Here is a 14,416-nt window from a genome sequence, read left to right as displayed (position 1 = left end):
AAATATTTATAAAATAATATATGATTTGACATGTAAAATTGTAAATATCATGATGTGATAAGCTAATGGTCATTTTAACACCATTAATTATACTTCATTATATACTTTTTAAAGTACATAGATTAAATTAACAAAATTAATGTATAAAAATTAAATTGGACAACACTATAATACAAGGACCTCACATGTACTTTGACCTAATAATTGTACCAAAAGAGTTGATAACTTAGGGTGTGTGCCAAGATCACTGAGGCCATAGGGCTACTACAATACCCAACAAAAGATGAGGTGACAATCTAAGTCGTACTTCTACACATTGAGTTTGAGCCACAAAAAGAGTGCAGATGGCGCAGCATTCACAATTGATGCACAAAAGATTAAAGACAACGCAGGATTCACAATTACTGACCTCCTCATGGCCGTTCTAAAAGAGTTGTCATGAAGATCCGATAGTTCCTTGTTCCCCAAGCATCCTTCTTGTTCACGTAATAAGATTTCAAGCAGCACTCGATCCATGGCGGGTTTCTGGAAGCATCGCCTACTGCACTACAATCACCGGTCTTGGGAATTCCAAGCAACGAGTTCCACTTTCTCGTTAATACATCATCGGGTGATGGGAAATGAGTAAAAAACTCTTCCTGAGTAATGGCATAGCGTTATTAATAAATTTGTACAATCCAAATAATCAATCAATCTTAGCTACAAAAACAGCAGATATCAGTGGGACTGTGGCAACAAGAACTGCAATCTTAATAGCCACAGTTGTAAATGCAATTTTAGACATAAGGTTAAGTAAAGCAAGATATGTTCAGAATTGATTAATTAGGGACATAATTTATGAATGTGTAACTGGTTATAGGCATGACTCATGAGTGTGTTTTGGGTGCAGTAATTACAATTTACTTATATTCCCGAACATCAAATTTTCTTTTTGTGGCTTCCTGTACAGTTGGTAATAATGATCATGAGATTACAGAGCAAAAAATGTGAGTAATGGAATTTCAATTTACCGCATCCTCCTTGTATAGAAAAGCATGGATTCGGGCAGTTGGATCCTCTAGTGTCAACCTGATCCTATAGATTCCTGAAGGTGAACGGAACTTTGAAACTTCCCATGGTAATGCGGCTGCTACTCGAACTACACACCGATACTTATATGTAACCTACAGCACATAAACTCAATAATCTGAGTATCTGACTGAAAAGAAGCTGTATTGAATGACTAAGCATCCAAGGCATGCATGATCATATCAGAATATTCCCCACTTATAGCTTCACAGTTGTTGCATTTAGGTGTTGCTTCAGAGTATGTTATACCCCTATTAAATGGGCAAAAAGGCTTCACATTTTCAGAAATCAGAATAGTGACAGTACACAAAATAAAGGGGATGGGCTCATTAAGTAAACTGTCTTTGAGGCTTTGAGCCTCAACCACAATATAACAAAGCTTCTATTGAGATTTACATAGGGAAAAACCAAACGAAGAAATGAAAATGGAAATTCCAAAATGATGGACCAATTGAAATATTGTGATCCTACATTGACTAGCAAAGCAAATCTTATATGGAGTATAATTTCATCATACAAGAGCTCAGGAAAGGCATTCAAGTGAGCCTAGCAGCAAAGGGAAAGGAATATAGAATATGAAGGGGCATAAGAAAAGAAAATAAAAATGAACTTCTATCATTGAAAACATTCATTCATTTCTTTTAAAAATAAAATAAATGAAATTCTAAACTCTAAGGTACAAAATATGTCCACAACTGTTAATTACGGTACAACAAATATATATTCTCCTTAAAAGATTCAGTTTTGATGCCTCTTATTCGTGTCCTTGTAAGCCTGATTATACTTCAATGATAACCCCACATATGTAGAGAATCTAAAGTGAATCAGAAAATGGACAAAAAACTGTCTAATGCTGACTAAATTTGCACTCTAGAATTACAGCCAACTTTTCAAGGTCTTAACCAAGGCAAGTAAAACAGGTGACAAACAAAAAACAAAAACAAAAAAACAAAACAAAACAAAAACAAGTTACAAGCATATTTATATGCAATTCAAGTATTCAACCCCCTAGAAGAGCCTAATTGATCCCAGACATTCTACCCTGAGTTTGACATGAAACAAAGTCTAATAAATGCCTAAATTGTTGAATTATCTGGCAGAAGAATAAGGTATATGTCCCTCCATTGTTTGCCATCATTATCAAAGAACTTTCAAAGGAGAGAGCAAAGAGAAGGTGGTATACCTCTGGATAGGTTAGAACATTCATCAAAGTGACAAAGGGTGTATTCTTAGGACATGAAGTCCCTGAAAATTTCAGAAATTAAAGAAATTTAAAAAAAAAAAAAATGAACAGTTACCATGTCAAAACATAGGGATACCCTATAAACATAGAAAACCAAACCTGTCATGCCAGAATGCCAAGGAAAACTTGTTAGAGGCATATGTCCCCATTTTGAATAAAAACGATCATCGTAACTCCTGTTGTATAGATTGGGAACAATAGTATATAAAATAAACATTGCATGGTAGACTACTAGAGGCATAACAAACTTCTTATTAGAAAAACAAAGCCAACCCCCAACCTGTAAAGCTTATACCTCTCATAATAAATTCAATCCAATTTTAAATGTACTTCATGTCCTATATCCTATTACAGCCATGCTATTTATCTCTAACCAGTGGATCCATAAGACTGATTGAACAGTTACAAACCATCTACTACAGAAAAGGAAACAAAGTGCTGAATTCAAGCAACAATACCTTTTGCGCTGTACTACAAGGTCATTGTCTTCAAGCAAGTAGCAAAATTTTGTAAATGGCATTAGAGAAGCACACCATAGTGAGGAACGAACTTCACATCTCAAGCCTAAGAATTTCACCCATCGACCCGTTTTAATGTAGTTGAGACCAAACTTTACATTGCTAGAATCAACAGTCACTCTTAAAACAGTTCCAACCGGTGGGAAGGCACATAAAACATCTCTTGATAAAGGAATAGGTTCCAAATGTAAAGGAAGTGGATTTTCCTTTTCATCTTCTAGGCTGTAAATACAAAAATTATATTGATAAATAAATAAATAAAAGATCCTGAACATAAGTGATTTCAAATTAAAAAGTAAATTTTGTCTATCCAAATTACCAGATCAATTACAAGGTCATTGTCATCAGGCATTTTTTTTAAAAAAAAAATTCCTTTTCCAATTTTTAGTAATTTTTCTGTAGGAAATACAAATAAACAGTTAAAGCATAAAGAAAATTCCAAATGTATGAAAAGCTCGGAACTAACAGAAAAATTAATTGAGTTTAGCAGATGAAATACTGTTAGGTGATAAATAGCATTTGTTTATTGATTGGTAATTATTTAAAGGCCATGCTACTATTGTGAGTTGGATCAAAGTTTGTGTATCTATCGGTAATTAACCCAAAAAAATAAATAGAAATATAGAATCATGAAGATTATTACTTGGATTTTATAGCAATTGGTGGAGTGTCAGTTCCATCCCACACATAGAGCATCAATTCCTCTCTTTCAGTTTCCCATGCATGAAGAACCTTGCATTGAAGAGCAGAAATAGTAACAAATGATCATAATTGCAATTTTCAGTAATAGATGCAGCAGAAGTTGGATAATTCTGAAGAAATAGGCAATAGATTATGTCTGTGCTAGGGCTAAAGGAGACTGCATCACAAATAAGTACCTTACAGACCAAATTGAAGCGGACACCTTCCTTGAACTCCTTCAGTTGTAGTAATTCAGTTGACCCTATCAAGGAAAAAGATCAGTAGAGGTACAGGGAGAAAAGTTTTCTGAATTAGAAGCCATAAACTCAATTACTCTCAACCTGTCATCAAGCCTGTCACTGAAGCACCTGCATCAATTTGTTCACCAGCCAACCACTGACGAAGGCCCAGTATAAATTTGTTATCTTGTTCTCTGGCATTAAATTTAGCAGAACATTGGTAAGGCGTAAAGCTTGTACTGTTTTTTCCTTCATATAACGCAAATGATGAAAACTTCTTGTTGAACAAAGCATAAGCATCAGGTCCATGAGTTTTCATCTGCAAAAGATATGTTTTATCAGTAACCATTTACTTTTTGAAATATTGAAAGGCTAAAAAAAAGCCTAAAAAGGAATATTTGCTCAACTCAACTGCACCATAAATGCAATTGTTCCACCTATTTAGTATGGTTATTAGTCTACATTTTTCCACTGGTCAGTAAAACTTAAGAAGCATGCAGCACAAACATCATAAAAGGAAAATCAAATATGTTAAAGAGGCTCATAAGAACAGATAGCAGTTTTCGCACCTCAGGTATGAAGCACTATCACTTCCAAAAAGTTGGCGAGCAGGACAAAAATGTTATATTAATCAGAAAAATTGTACTATTATTTTAGGAAACACAAAGAAGCGCATTGTGCAGTTCAGGTTCACAGCTAAACATTGATAATAAGATAACATTTATTTTTCAAACAAATAACTATTAAAAATTCAAAAGTGTGTAAAATAATAGTACCACAACATGAGAAAGCTGAATAATATCTCCTTCTGTCGCCAATTGAGGTAGCATGTCCATTTTCTCCGTGAAGAAGTTAACTGCAATTCCATGCTTCGGCTGCGATTCATCAATAATCCTCATCGTAACAAAACAATCTGAATAGAGTCCACCAAAAAAGTTTTTTTTTTTTTGTTTTCAAAAGGGAAAATCAATTCAATCCGCGCATAAAAAAAGTATACAGAGTGTTAAGAAATGGAGTTTTGAGTAAGCGTTTTACCAGTGCCACGGGACTGTTTTGGAAGGCCACTCTCGGTGACGACGCCAATGAGATTGACTCTTTGGTTGATTGAAACCATGGCGTCTGTTATCTGAAGGAACTTATGGCCATCGTGACTCCTCGCCATTTTTGCTCTCTTTGATTTCTGAAGAGTTGCAGACTTAACCCTTAACTCGACGAGGAGGGAAATCTATGGAGCGGGCAAATAATTTGATGAGTAGGAGCGATTCGTATTCGGGTTTCAGTTCTTAATTTCTAACGTCTTCTTCAATTGTTATATTATTGACCACCTGACCTTGGTCAAAAAACATTCAAATACTAATAATTAACATATTGGTCCTCTTTTGTAAATGACTGTTGGATGATTGGGTTGGTTGTTTGGGTTAGAAGGTATGATTTGTTAATAACATTAGTTGATTGTTAGCTGATAGCTGTTTGGTATAATTTTTTTCTCAAAAAGCTAATTGAAAATGATACTTTGAGTAGCATTTTAGATTTTAGTATTTTAGAGTTAAAAAAGCTTATTAACCAAACAACTAATAGTGTAAATAAGTTAAAATTGGCTGATAGACTGATTATTTACCAAATAGGGCCATTATATATTTTTATTCTCAAATATGTCATTTAACTACACACCAAACTATAATTAGAATATCCAATTCAAAAAAAGATACACCCTGAATATTGCAAATTCAAGAAATTAAACATTTAAACCTAAAGTGATATGTTGACTAAATAATTAGATGACACGCTTACCAATTTAATTTGTTAAAAAAATATTTTAATAATTAAAAAAAAAAAAAAAAAAAACTGTCAGCAACCGCCTTCTCCCTCCTTCGTCTTCGACAACCTATCTTTGTCTCCAATTGGAGACAAAGATAGGTTGTCGAAGACGAAGGAGGGAGAAGGCGGTTGCTGACAGTTTTTTTTTTTTTTTAATTTTTAAAATTTTTTTTTTTAAAATTAAAAAAAAAAAAAAAAAAAACTGTCAGCAACCGCCTTCTCCCTCCTTCGTCTTCGACAACCTATCTTTGTCTCCAATTGGAGACGAAGAGAGATGAAGAGCTCATGGTCTTCCTTCCAGAAGAATAAAGACATTGTTCTATAATTAAATTTAATTATGTTATAGATGTTAAACTGTTCAAGCTAAGTAAATTCACTAAATTCAATATACAACCCACAAAACACTTTTTAAATTCAATGTAGAAACCACACTCTGAATTTGTCAATGTACAATCTGAATTTACCAAGTTGGCAATGTACAATCTAAATTTTTGGTTGGACAGTGATATTTGTAAATTTAAATTGAACTAACAGTACTCTTGAATTGTGTACATTAAATTGTTGTTTTATTTAAAATATTTAATGTATGTTTTTTTAATTATCTTTTGTAGGGATTTTTAGATAATTATTCTGCAAGATAGATAAAAGGCATCTGTTATTGCTTTACAATTAGAAATGCAAGTATGTTTAGGGTATACTAGGCATCTAATTTTCTAATTATACTAAAGGGGTATTATTTTGCTATAAAATTAGTAATAATACAAGTATGTTTTTTTTTTTTGAAGATAAACGTAGCTATTCCATTAATTCATAACATAAAACGTTTACATCAATTATCAATGAAATGGTAAACCATTCCTTACAGTCAGACATAGAAACAACTTTTCTAACTATGCTATAGAAAACTTGAATCGCAAACTGTTTCATAACTATGAAGCTATGTTCCTTCAGGGAGCTTAAAGCTTCTTCAAAAATCTGGGTCTTCGTCATCATTCTTTTTTGCTCGCCCAGGATAAGATCAACACTTGTCGAAACCAAACTAAACGATTTATGCTAATGAAAATGAAAAGCTCGTGAAAGTAACGAGAGGAAAAATGCTCGTGAAACTAACGAGAGGAAAACACAATAATAGAGAAAAAAAAAGTGGGTAAAGTCAAAGTATGGTTGGGAGTTCAAGACTACCAACACAAACCCTAATACCTACCTACTATTATTTTATTCAAAGGGAGAAAACGGAAGAAGAAGATCTGTGGCGGTGGTCGGAGGCGGACAGAACTGCGATGGTGGTTGGGGCAGAAGAAGAGCGAGCGGACAGAACTGCGATGGTGGTTGGGGCAGAAGAAGAGCGAGAGCAAACATGGAAGGTGACCAAAACCGCCGGCTCAAAGCTCCATTAGAGCTCCGCCCGGAGGCCGGCGATGAAAGCCGAAGTTGAGCAGCAGGGAAAGGCTTTTGTTTTAGAGAGAAAAGGGAGGCAACATTAGGGTTTCATATACAAGTATGTTTTTATTCCTACGTAGTTTAATTTACTTAATTCACGTAATGTAAATAATTTTACCTTAAAATGAATTTATTTTCAAAATTTTATAATTCATAATTCATAAATACATTAATAACAAATAAAATTTGAAATATTCAAACATTCCATCCATTCAATTATCTGTAGTGAAAATAAATAAAATTTATCAAAAATTTAAATAGATATCTAGCTAAATCATCTAGCACCATTTTTTTTTTTTAAATTTCACCATTACTTAACATGCATAAATTGATTTTATATATGCTACAAGTAAGTAAAATATATAATTTCTATATAAATACACATGTGTTGTGAAACAAGATGTCCATTAGCCTATTTAGCTATTAACCATACCAGTATAGGGCAAGGGTAATATATTCTAATGAGGATATAGCAAAGTTAGTATAGAGAAGATGAAGACTAAAAAACCTTAGCCATCTTAATTATTATGAAGAACCATGTTTATATAATACAAAAGTATGACAGTTACAAAGGGATACAATAATGACTAATAAATGGTACTAAAGAATAATAATGTCCACTTCCAAAAAGTTTTGTAACAATATAATATGAACAATAATTAGTATAAGTTAAAATTTAAATACACAATTAATTTATAAATAAAGTATCATATATACATACGATTATTTATTTAAATCTAACTACAAACCAACGTAATATATCAATATATCAATAAAATAAAACAAAAATAATATATAATATTTATGACATCTGTTTTTAGCAAAAACCGACGTAGTATAGTATTAATTTAAAAAAAAAAAGAACAATTATACATATAATATTGACACTCATAAAACCAACCTTATATGCATTGAACTAATCTTTTTAAATACATATTTTTCAAAAAAAAAAAAACCTTTTTAAATACATATAATGTCGATTCTACGAGAACCGGCGTTACACGTATTAATTTAAAAAAAAAAAACATATAAAGTTGGTTCTATGAGAACTGACGTTATATGTATTTCAACAATATTAATTGCATATTTTCTCAATCCAATCCAATAATGCGCAACTTAGAACAATGGTTGCTAAACAGGTATGTACATGGTTCCATTATTTGATCTGAAAATATAATTTTCACCAATGTAAAAAAGAAAAAACATTGACGGTGCATTCCCAGTTTCAGTTCCAACTAATGCATCAAGTACATATTTGCTTATTTGGACTTTGAGTATAACTCTATAGTTTGTATATATTTCTTTGTTTGTGGCTCTGTACAGTTTGAGATATTCAATAATACATTCTTAATATGGTATCATTGTTAGGTTTATTCTTTCATGGTTGTCTTGCTCATAGAAGAAAAAACATCAACAAATCAAATTTGCTCAAATATATCATTGTATGCGGCACTTGATGATGAACAACGCTAATGCTTTCTCCAAAACTTGCTTCATGTCCTCAATGATCCGTCGTGTCAACTCCGCTCGTACAGATCTGCTTCACTTTATCCGCCATTAAGCCTACCCCAAACCCCACAGTATCCCAATCTTATGATTATCTGTAAAAAAAAAATGATTAAAAAAAAACAAGGGAGAAAATTAAGGATGGAGTAGTCTTTATTCACTTATTTCCTTTCAATTCATAGTTATTCTATTCAGGCTATCAAATAATGTAATTTAAATTATCACTTTATTCTTTTCTTACCTAATTCTCTCATTCCAATCAAACACCCGCAAATTATATTATGGATCATGGTCCACAATGACCATGATCATAGCTGATATTGCAGTTGTGTTGAACGGATACTGCAGTTGTGTTGAAAAGATAGTGCAATTATGTTGAAAGGAAACTGCAGTTGCACGGAACAGAGGCCGTTCATTCGTTCAACACAACTGCAGTATCTTTTCATCACAACTGCAGTATTCGTTCAACACAACTACAGTTTTCTGTTCCGCGCAACTGCAGTTCCCTTTCAACGCAACTACAGTATCCTTTCAACACAACTGCAGTATCAATTCAACACAACTACAATATCAACCATGACCCATGGTCCAAAGTATAACAACTGTCAAACACCATGTAAGTGTTATTGATTTGTGATTGCTTATTATATGAATAGAAATATATGCTAAAAATTAGGGTTGAAGTATTTGCCTATATTATATATACAAAGTTAAATTTTGTATAAATTAAAGAATAATAATTTTTGTATTTTGTAGCTCGTTTCTTCAACAAATTAAACCAAAAAATATTGGATTATTTGCTGATTCCATTCCATATGAATTAAGATTCATATATAATCTGAAAATCAACTTTGAATCCGTTATATGAGCCAAATTAAATGTTGTTAATTAATTTAAGTGTAAGAAAGAAAATAGGTACATTTTTTTTTACAAGTACTTTGTAGTCCGCACTATTCTCAAATTATATAATTTCCGAATATTCTTTGTTCAGACGACGCCAGTTTGATTGGTTGGCTGGTAATAACCATTTAAACGATCGATCACCATTACCATTTACCAATAACGTACCCAATATATATTTACAGCTTCTTGAAAATCAGAAAATTTTAAAAAAAAAAAAATAGTAATTAATTTAAAGAGGATTGGGGCCCAGTAAGAGATGGGTCCCCCGGGAATTAAAGTACCGTTAGCATTGATTCACCGGCTCCGGCGCGGCGGCAGAGGCGGTGGCAGAGGAAATAATGAGTCCAACAAGACGGAGGGGGGCTCCAGTAGCGACAAGAAGGCGGAGGGAGGCTCCAGCCATAAGAAGTCGGAGGGGAGCGATCGCGGCGGCGCAACCACCAACAAGGTGGAGATGGACAGCCTCCTAGGCCTTCTCAGAATTCGGATCAAGCGAGGTGTTAACCTGGCCGTGCGCGATGCTCGCAGTAGCGATCCTTACGTTATTGTCAAGATGGGTAAACAGGTCTATCTCTCCTCCCTATCTACCTTCTCTGATCTTCTCCTTAATTTTCAAAAACCTAAGGATATATAAAAACAAAACATATATATATGTGAAAAAGATTGAATTGGCTCCTTCTTTTTCTTTGAAAAAACATTTGCATGCCCTGATCATATCTGGAAACATATATATTGCATCATTATTATTTGTATTGATATCTGATTGTGTTCAGAAAATTTCATTCAGAACCTAAATGTTTTATGAATGATGATGATGATGCAGAAGCTGAGGACTCATGTTTTGAAGAGGGATGTGAATCCTGAGTGGAATGAAGACCTGACGCTTTATGTTACAGATCCCAGTCTTCCCATTAAGCTGGTAGGATCAAACGCTTAACCCAAAAGTTATAATAATTCTAGCAAATAATTAAATGCTAAACTTTATTTATCTATACTGTCACATTTTCAAGAACCACTAATTGTTGGACTTGACCCTTTATGGGCCTCCGCCCAACAATTGTGATGCATTGCAAATTGCATGCTAAATGCTATATATGCTTATAATGGATAAGTACTTTAATTAATTGACGTGCATGCATGCATGTGTTTTAAGGAACGTAACAATGGAATATAATAATGTTGCAGACTGTGTATGATCATGACACATTCAGCAAGGACGACAAAATGGGACACGCAGAAATCGAGATCAAGCATTTACTAGAGGCCCTGAAGATGAATGGGAATGGGGTGGGGAATGAGGAGACAGTAGCTGCAAGAGTTCAACCCAAGAGATCAAATTGCCTGGCTTCAGAATCCTGCGTGGTTTGGAAAGACGGGAAGGTTTATTTTCATTTATTTGTTGCTTAGTTTCATTATGCAGTAGTTTTTTATTGTTAGTTTTGTTAACTTACAGACTTTAGTTTAATAATACATACAAGTTTTTCATATTTTCTACAGGTCACACAGGATATGTGTCTCAGATTGAAAAACGTCGAGAGTGGCGAGGTTGAAATCCAAATCCAGTGGATTAATCTTCCAGCTGCCTCCAAGCCTTAATATATATCACCAATTCATCATGAAACTTTATGATGATGTCCGTAGCTAAAGATCCAGGTCACGTTTAGCTTATATCAGATATATATGAGTTTTGATTTTGATTCCCATTTTTTTCTTAAATTTCATGTTTCCCCCATTCCTTTTGGTTCTTGTAATAACTAGTATGCTACACATGTAAACATGCATGTTTTGCATGGTATGAAATATGAATAGATCAATGGTATAAATATATAGTATTATATAATTATTAATTCAAAGTATATAATATTTAATAAAAGATATATTAAATTATATTGATTATAAAACACACAGACACACACATATATATATATATAGTAAAACTTTAAATAATTTCATTGTTGTAATGTTTAAAAAAATAGAATCAAGCATTACTCTTCAAAATTTATTGTGAAATGTATTTTTTCTTAACAATACTAGGGCGGGTGTATTCAATCGTGACTTTTGTAGATTTTTAAAAACTTTTAAAATGATAGATTTTAATAAACTTTTATTGACTTTTATAGAGTCGTTCAAAACTTTTTAAAACTTCGTAAGACTCTATAAAAGTCTGTATAAAAAACTTGTATAAACTTTTATCAACTTTTTTATTTTAAAAAGTCTACAAAAGTCATTAAAATTCTAAATTGAATACATCCTTACAAACTTTCATAAGCAATTCATAATAATATTAAACACTAAAATTTATAGTTATAGAATTGTTGAAATAAAATATTTAAAAATATAATTACTTTTTCTTGAGAAATTAATATTTAAAAAAAAATATAATTACTAGTTGCATAAAATAAAAAAAAATTAATAATATATATAAAAATTATATTTGATATACTGCTAGGTATCAAACAAAGAGCTATTATTTGCAATAACAATATGAGACTGCTAACAACAACAAGGTGCTTCTCTTTGTAGTCTCAAATTGCTATTGCGAACAATAGTTCACTATTCGTAATAGCATGTTATTAAAAAGAAAAAAGAAAAAATATATTACGAATAAACATATGAATATTATGAAACATATATTAAAAGTTGACGGTGATAGATAAAAAAAATTTACTCTATTCATGTATTCAGAAGAAAAAGTTTAGAAGTTAGGGATAAAAAGTTCATAGAAAAAAAATCAAAATATACAAGCAACAATGAAATAAAAATAATATTATTTTGAATTTTTAGAGGAAGATTGTAAAGTTTAGGAGAGAGAAAAAAATTGGTAGAGTTTAGGTATGTAGAAAATATAGGATAATGAAGAAAAATAATTTATTGAATTTAGGTATAAGGTTTATAAAGTTTAAAATTTTAAATAAGGAGAAAAAAATAGAGTTTAAATAGAGAGAGAAAAAAAAAACCTTCAGGTAGAAATGAAATTTTGAAATCTTGGGGTTGGGGGTTGGATTTCAACTATTTATATTTGAGAAGGAAAAGTATATAAAAGTCTACAGAAGTTCTAAAATTAAAAAATCCTTACAAATTCATAACTTTTTGAATACCACATGACTTTTAAAGATTCTTTAAAAGTTTTAATTGAATACCACATGACTTTTAAAAACTCATTAAAAATCTTGATTGAATACCGCATGACTTTTAAATACTCTCTAAAAGTTTGAATTGAATACCTCCAAACTTTTAAAGTTCATAAAAATCTTTAAAATTCTATGAAAGTCATGATTGAATACACCCCCCTAAATTAGTTCGTTGTTTATATTGAACATTACAATATACTACCATCACATATTATATATAAAGCATTGTGTTATTAGATATACCATATGAGATTTAAAAATTTTAAATTTAAATAATTAAAATGTACTTATAGTATTGAAAATTGTACTACACATAGATACATGCACAAAAGGATAATGTAAAATTCTTATAAGAAGTATTAACTTTAAAGAATGTAATATTATATGAACTGGAAATAAAAAATATTTTATAAATACAACTAACAAAATGGGATTCATTGCATTCATGTAGATAAAAAAAAAAAAAAAAAAAAAAAAAAAAAATGCACTAAGATACATTTACAAATTTAAATTACAAATCATTAAACTCTTCCTTGTAAAGATGAGAACAATTATGTTTGTATTAGAGTTCACAAAATATAATTGTAGGAATACAAGAGTATATATACAAGAGAATCATAAGTAAACTAGGACTGAGACTTATAGTATGACTCTATTATGTAGAGTCCTAATAGTAAACAACATTTGTAGTTAAAAGAGCAATATCATATCCTCCATTTTCATCGCACATCAGAATTTTAAGACCTCGTGGGTTGTTAACTCTGATCTAGATATAGCCACATAGATTTACCCATGTACAAATATAGATTTCTTCTTGAACAAACAAACATTCGACAAAGTTTGACATTGGCTCTTATTGATCGTATAACATAATACAACATTAATGGAAATTGTCTCATTTGGAACTTAAATGGAAGCTTTGGATTTGAAGGTGTAAATGACAGTCAAGGAACTAAGACATGTGTCCATGCACAACCTTCCGATAATATATATTTTAGCTTCAACAATGTGATTTGCCCATCTATGTATTATCAATCTCTTGTGCTATTACACAACCTAAGCGAGTGATCTATGTTTCGCAAAATCATGATCGGAGAACCAACTTGCAAAGGCAATGAATAACTTGGAACACCTGAGTATCTCAACCTATTTAAGAATTTCGACGTGTGCAACTCTAACATAACATCAGTGCTAGAACCAAACTTACACATAGTGTCTGGAAATAAGTTCTACCATCTACATCATTCAATCAAACTACTCATGTAGTCATTGGTTTGGTCAATTAAATAAAGTGTTGAAGCCAAAATAGCACTACCATTAAGGGTGCTTAAATCAAAATTACCATAACGGAACGTAGGAAACGTACTATCAACAATTGTTTCAATTGGATCCCCTTGCAACATCAGTACATTTCTTTTTGGAATTTGTATATCTATATCCACCATTCAATCTACCAACCTCTCCATCATGTACATCAACAATCCACTTTGCAAATTAATCAAGTTCTAAAAAGTTATCCACTCCGTTCATGCTTTGTAATGTAAGATTCTTAGTCAACCGAGACACTTTACAACTACTCCACAAATAAAACGTGTTAATGCTAGCAGCAATGGTATCATTGCAATTGAGTTGCAACGAGCATTTTACTAACAGAATATATACATTCCGTTACAAATCGTGATTTGCAATGGAATTTAGACATTTTACACCATCCAAACTTTTTTTGGTAGTTTTTGGCGTAATTTTGCATAACCAAATTGACAAAATCAATATGGACATCCCTAGTTCAATATAATGGAGCATTTAGTAGTGAAAATTAACCCTCTCCCCACCACACCCCCCCCCCCCCCCCCCCCCAAAAAAAAAAAT

The 14,416-nt window shown here is 31.9% G+C and overlaps 2 protein-coding genes across 2 annotated transcripts; one reads left to right on the top strand and one right to left on the bottom strand.

Moving 5' to 3' along the window:
* Window positions 1-69: 69 nt before the first annotated feature.
* Window positions 70-5,011, bottom strand: LOC116031617 (protection of telomeres protein 1a-like). Its single transcript, XM_031273864.1, has 10 exons — window positions 4,785-5,011; window positions 4,526-4,662; window positions 3,852-4,068; window positions 3,708-3,772; window positions 3,473-3,561; window positions 2,770-3,051; window positions 2,411-2,487; window positions 2,252-2,313; window positions 1,011-1,163; window positions 70-638 (listed from the first exon to the last, which is right to left on the bottom strand). Exons 1-10 carry the CDS (start codon window positions 4,909-4,911, stop codon window positions 414-416), a joined length of 1,434 nt encoding a protein of 477 aa, XP_031129724.1. The 5' UTR covers window positions 4,912-5,011; the 3' UTR covers window positions 70-413.
* A 4,661-nt stretch (window positions 5,012-9,672) lies between these two features.
* Window positions 9,673-11,052, top strand: LOC116033620 (protein C2-DOMAIN ABA-RELATED 4-like). The gene is made up of 4 exons (XM_031276376.1): window positions 9,673-9,981; window positions 10,240-10,335; window positions 10,602-10,796; window positions 10,914-11,052. Exons 1-4 carry the CDS (start codon window positions 9,673-9,675, stop codon window positions 11,010-11,012), a joined length of 699 nt encoding a protein of 232 aa, XP_031132236.1. The 3' UTR covers window positions 11,013-11,052.
* Window positions 11,053-14,416: the final 3,364 nt, after the last annotated feature.

The sequence above is a fragment of the Ipomoea triloba genome, chromosome 10 (genome assembly GCF_003576645.1).
Source record: "Ipomoea triloba cultivar NCNSP0323 chromosome 10, ASM357664v1".
NCBI classification, from domain to species: Eukaryota; Viridiplantae; Streptophyta; class Magnoliopsida; order Solanales; family Convolvulaceae; genus Ipomoea; species Ipomoea triloba.
The sequence above is the reverse complement of the archived record's forward strand: the minus strand, read 5'-3'. Positions and strand labels throughout refer to the sequence as shown.

Coding starts and splice junctions, on each gene's coding strand:
- LOC116031617 (XM_031273864.1), bottom strand. CDS start 4,911: ATGGCGAGGAGTCACGATGGCCATAAGTTCCTTCAGATAACAGACGCC. Junction 3,562..3,707: donor GCTTCAATTTGGTCTGTAAG/GTACTTATTTGT, acceptor CTTCAATGCAAG/GTTCTTCATGCATGGGAAAC. Junction 639..1,010: donor TTCTATACAAGGAGGATGCG/GTAAATTGAAAT, acceptor GCCATTACTCAG/GAAGAGTTTTTTACTCATTT.
- LOC116033620 (XM_031276376.1), top strand. CDS start 9,673: ATGGGTCCCCCGGGAATTAAAGTACCGTTAGCATTGATTCACCGGCTC. Junction 9,982..10,239: donor TTGTCAAGATGGGTAAACAG/GTCTATCTCTCC, acceptor ATGATGATGCAG/AAGCTGAGGACTCATGTTTT. Junction 10,797..10,913: donor TGGTTTGGAAAGACGGGAAG/GTTTATTTTCAT, acceptor TATTTTCTACAG/GTCACACAGGATATGTGTCT.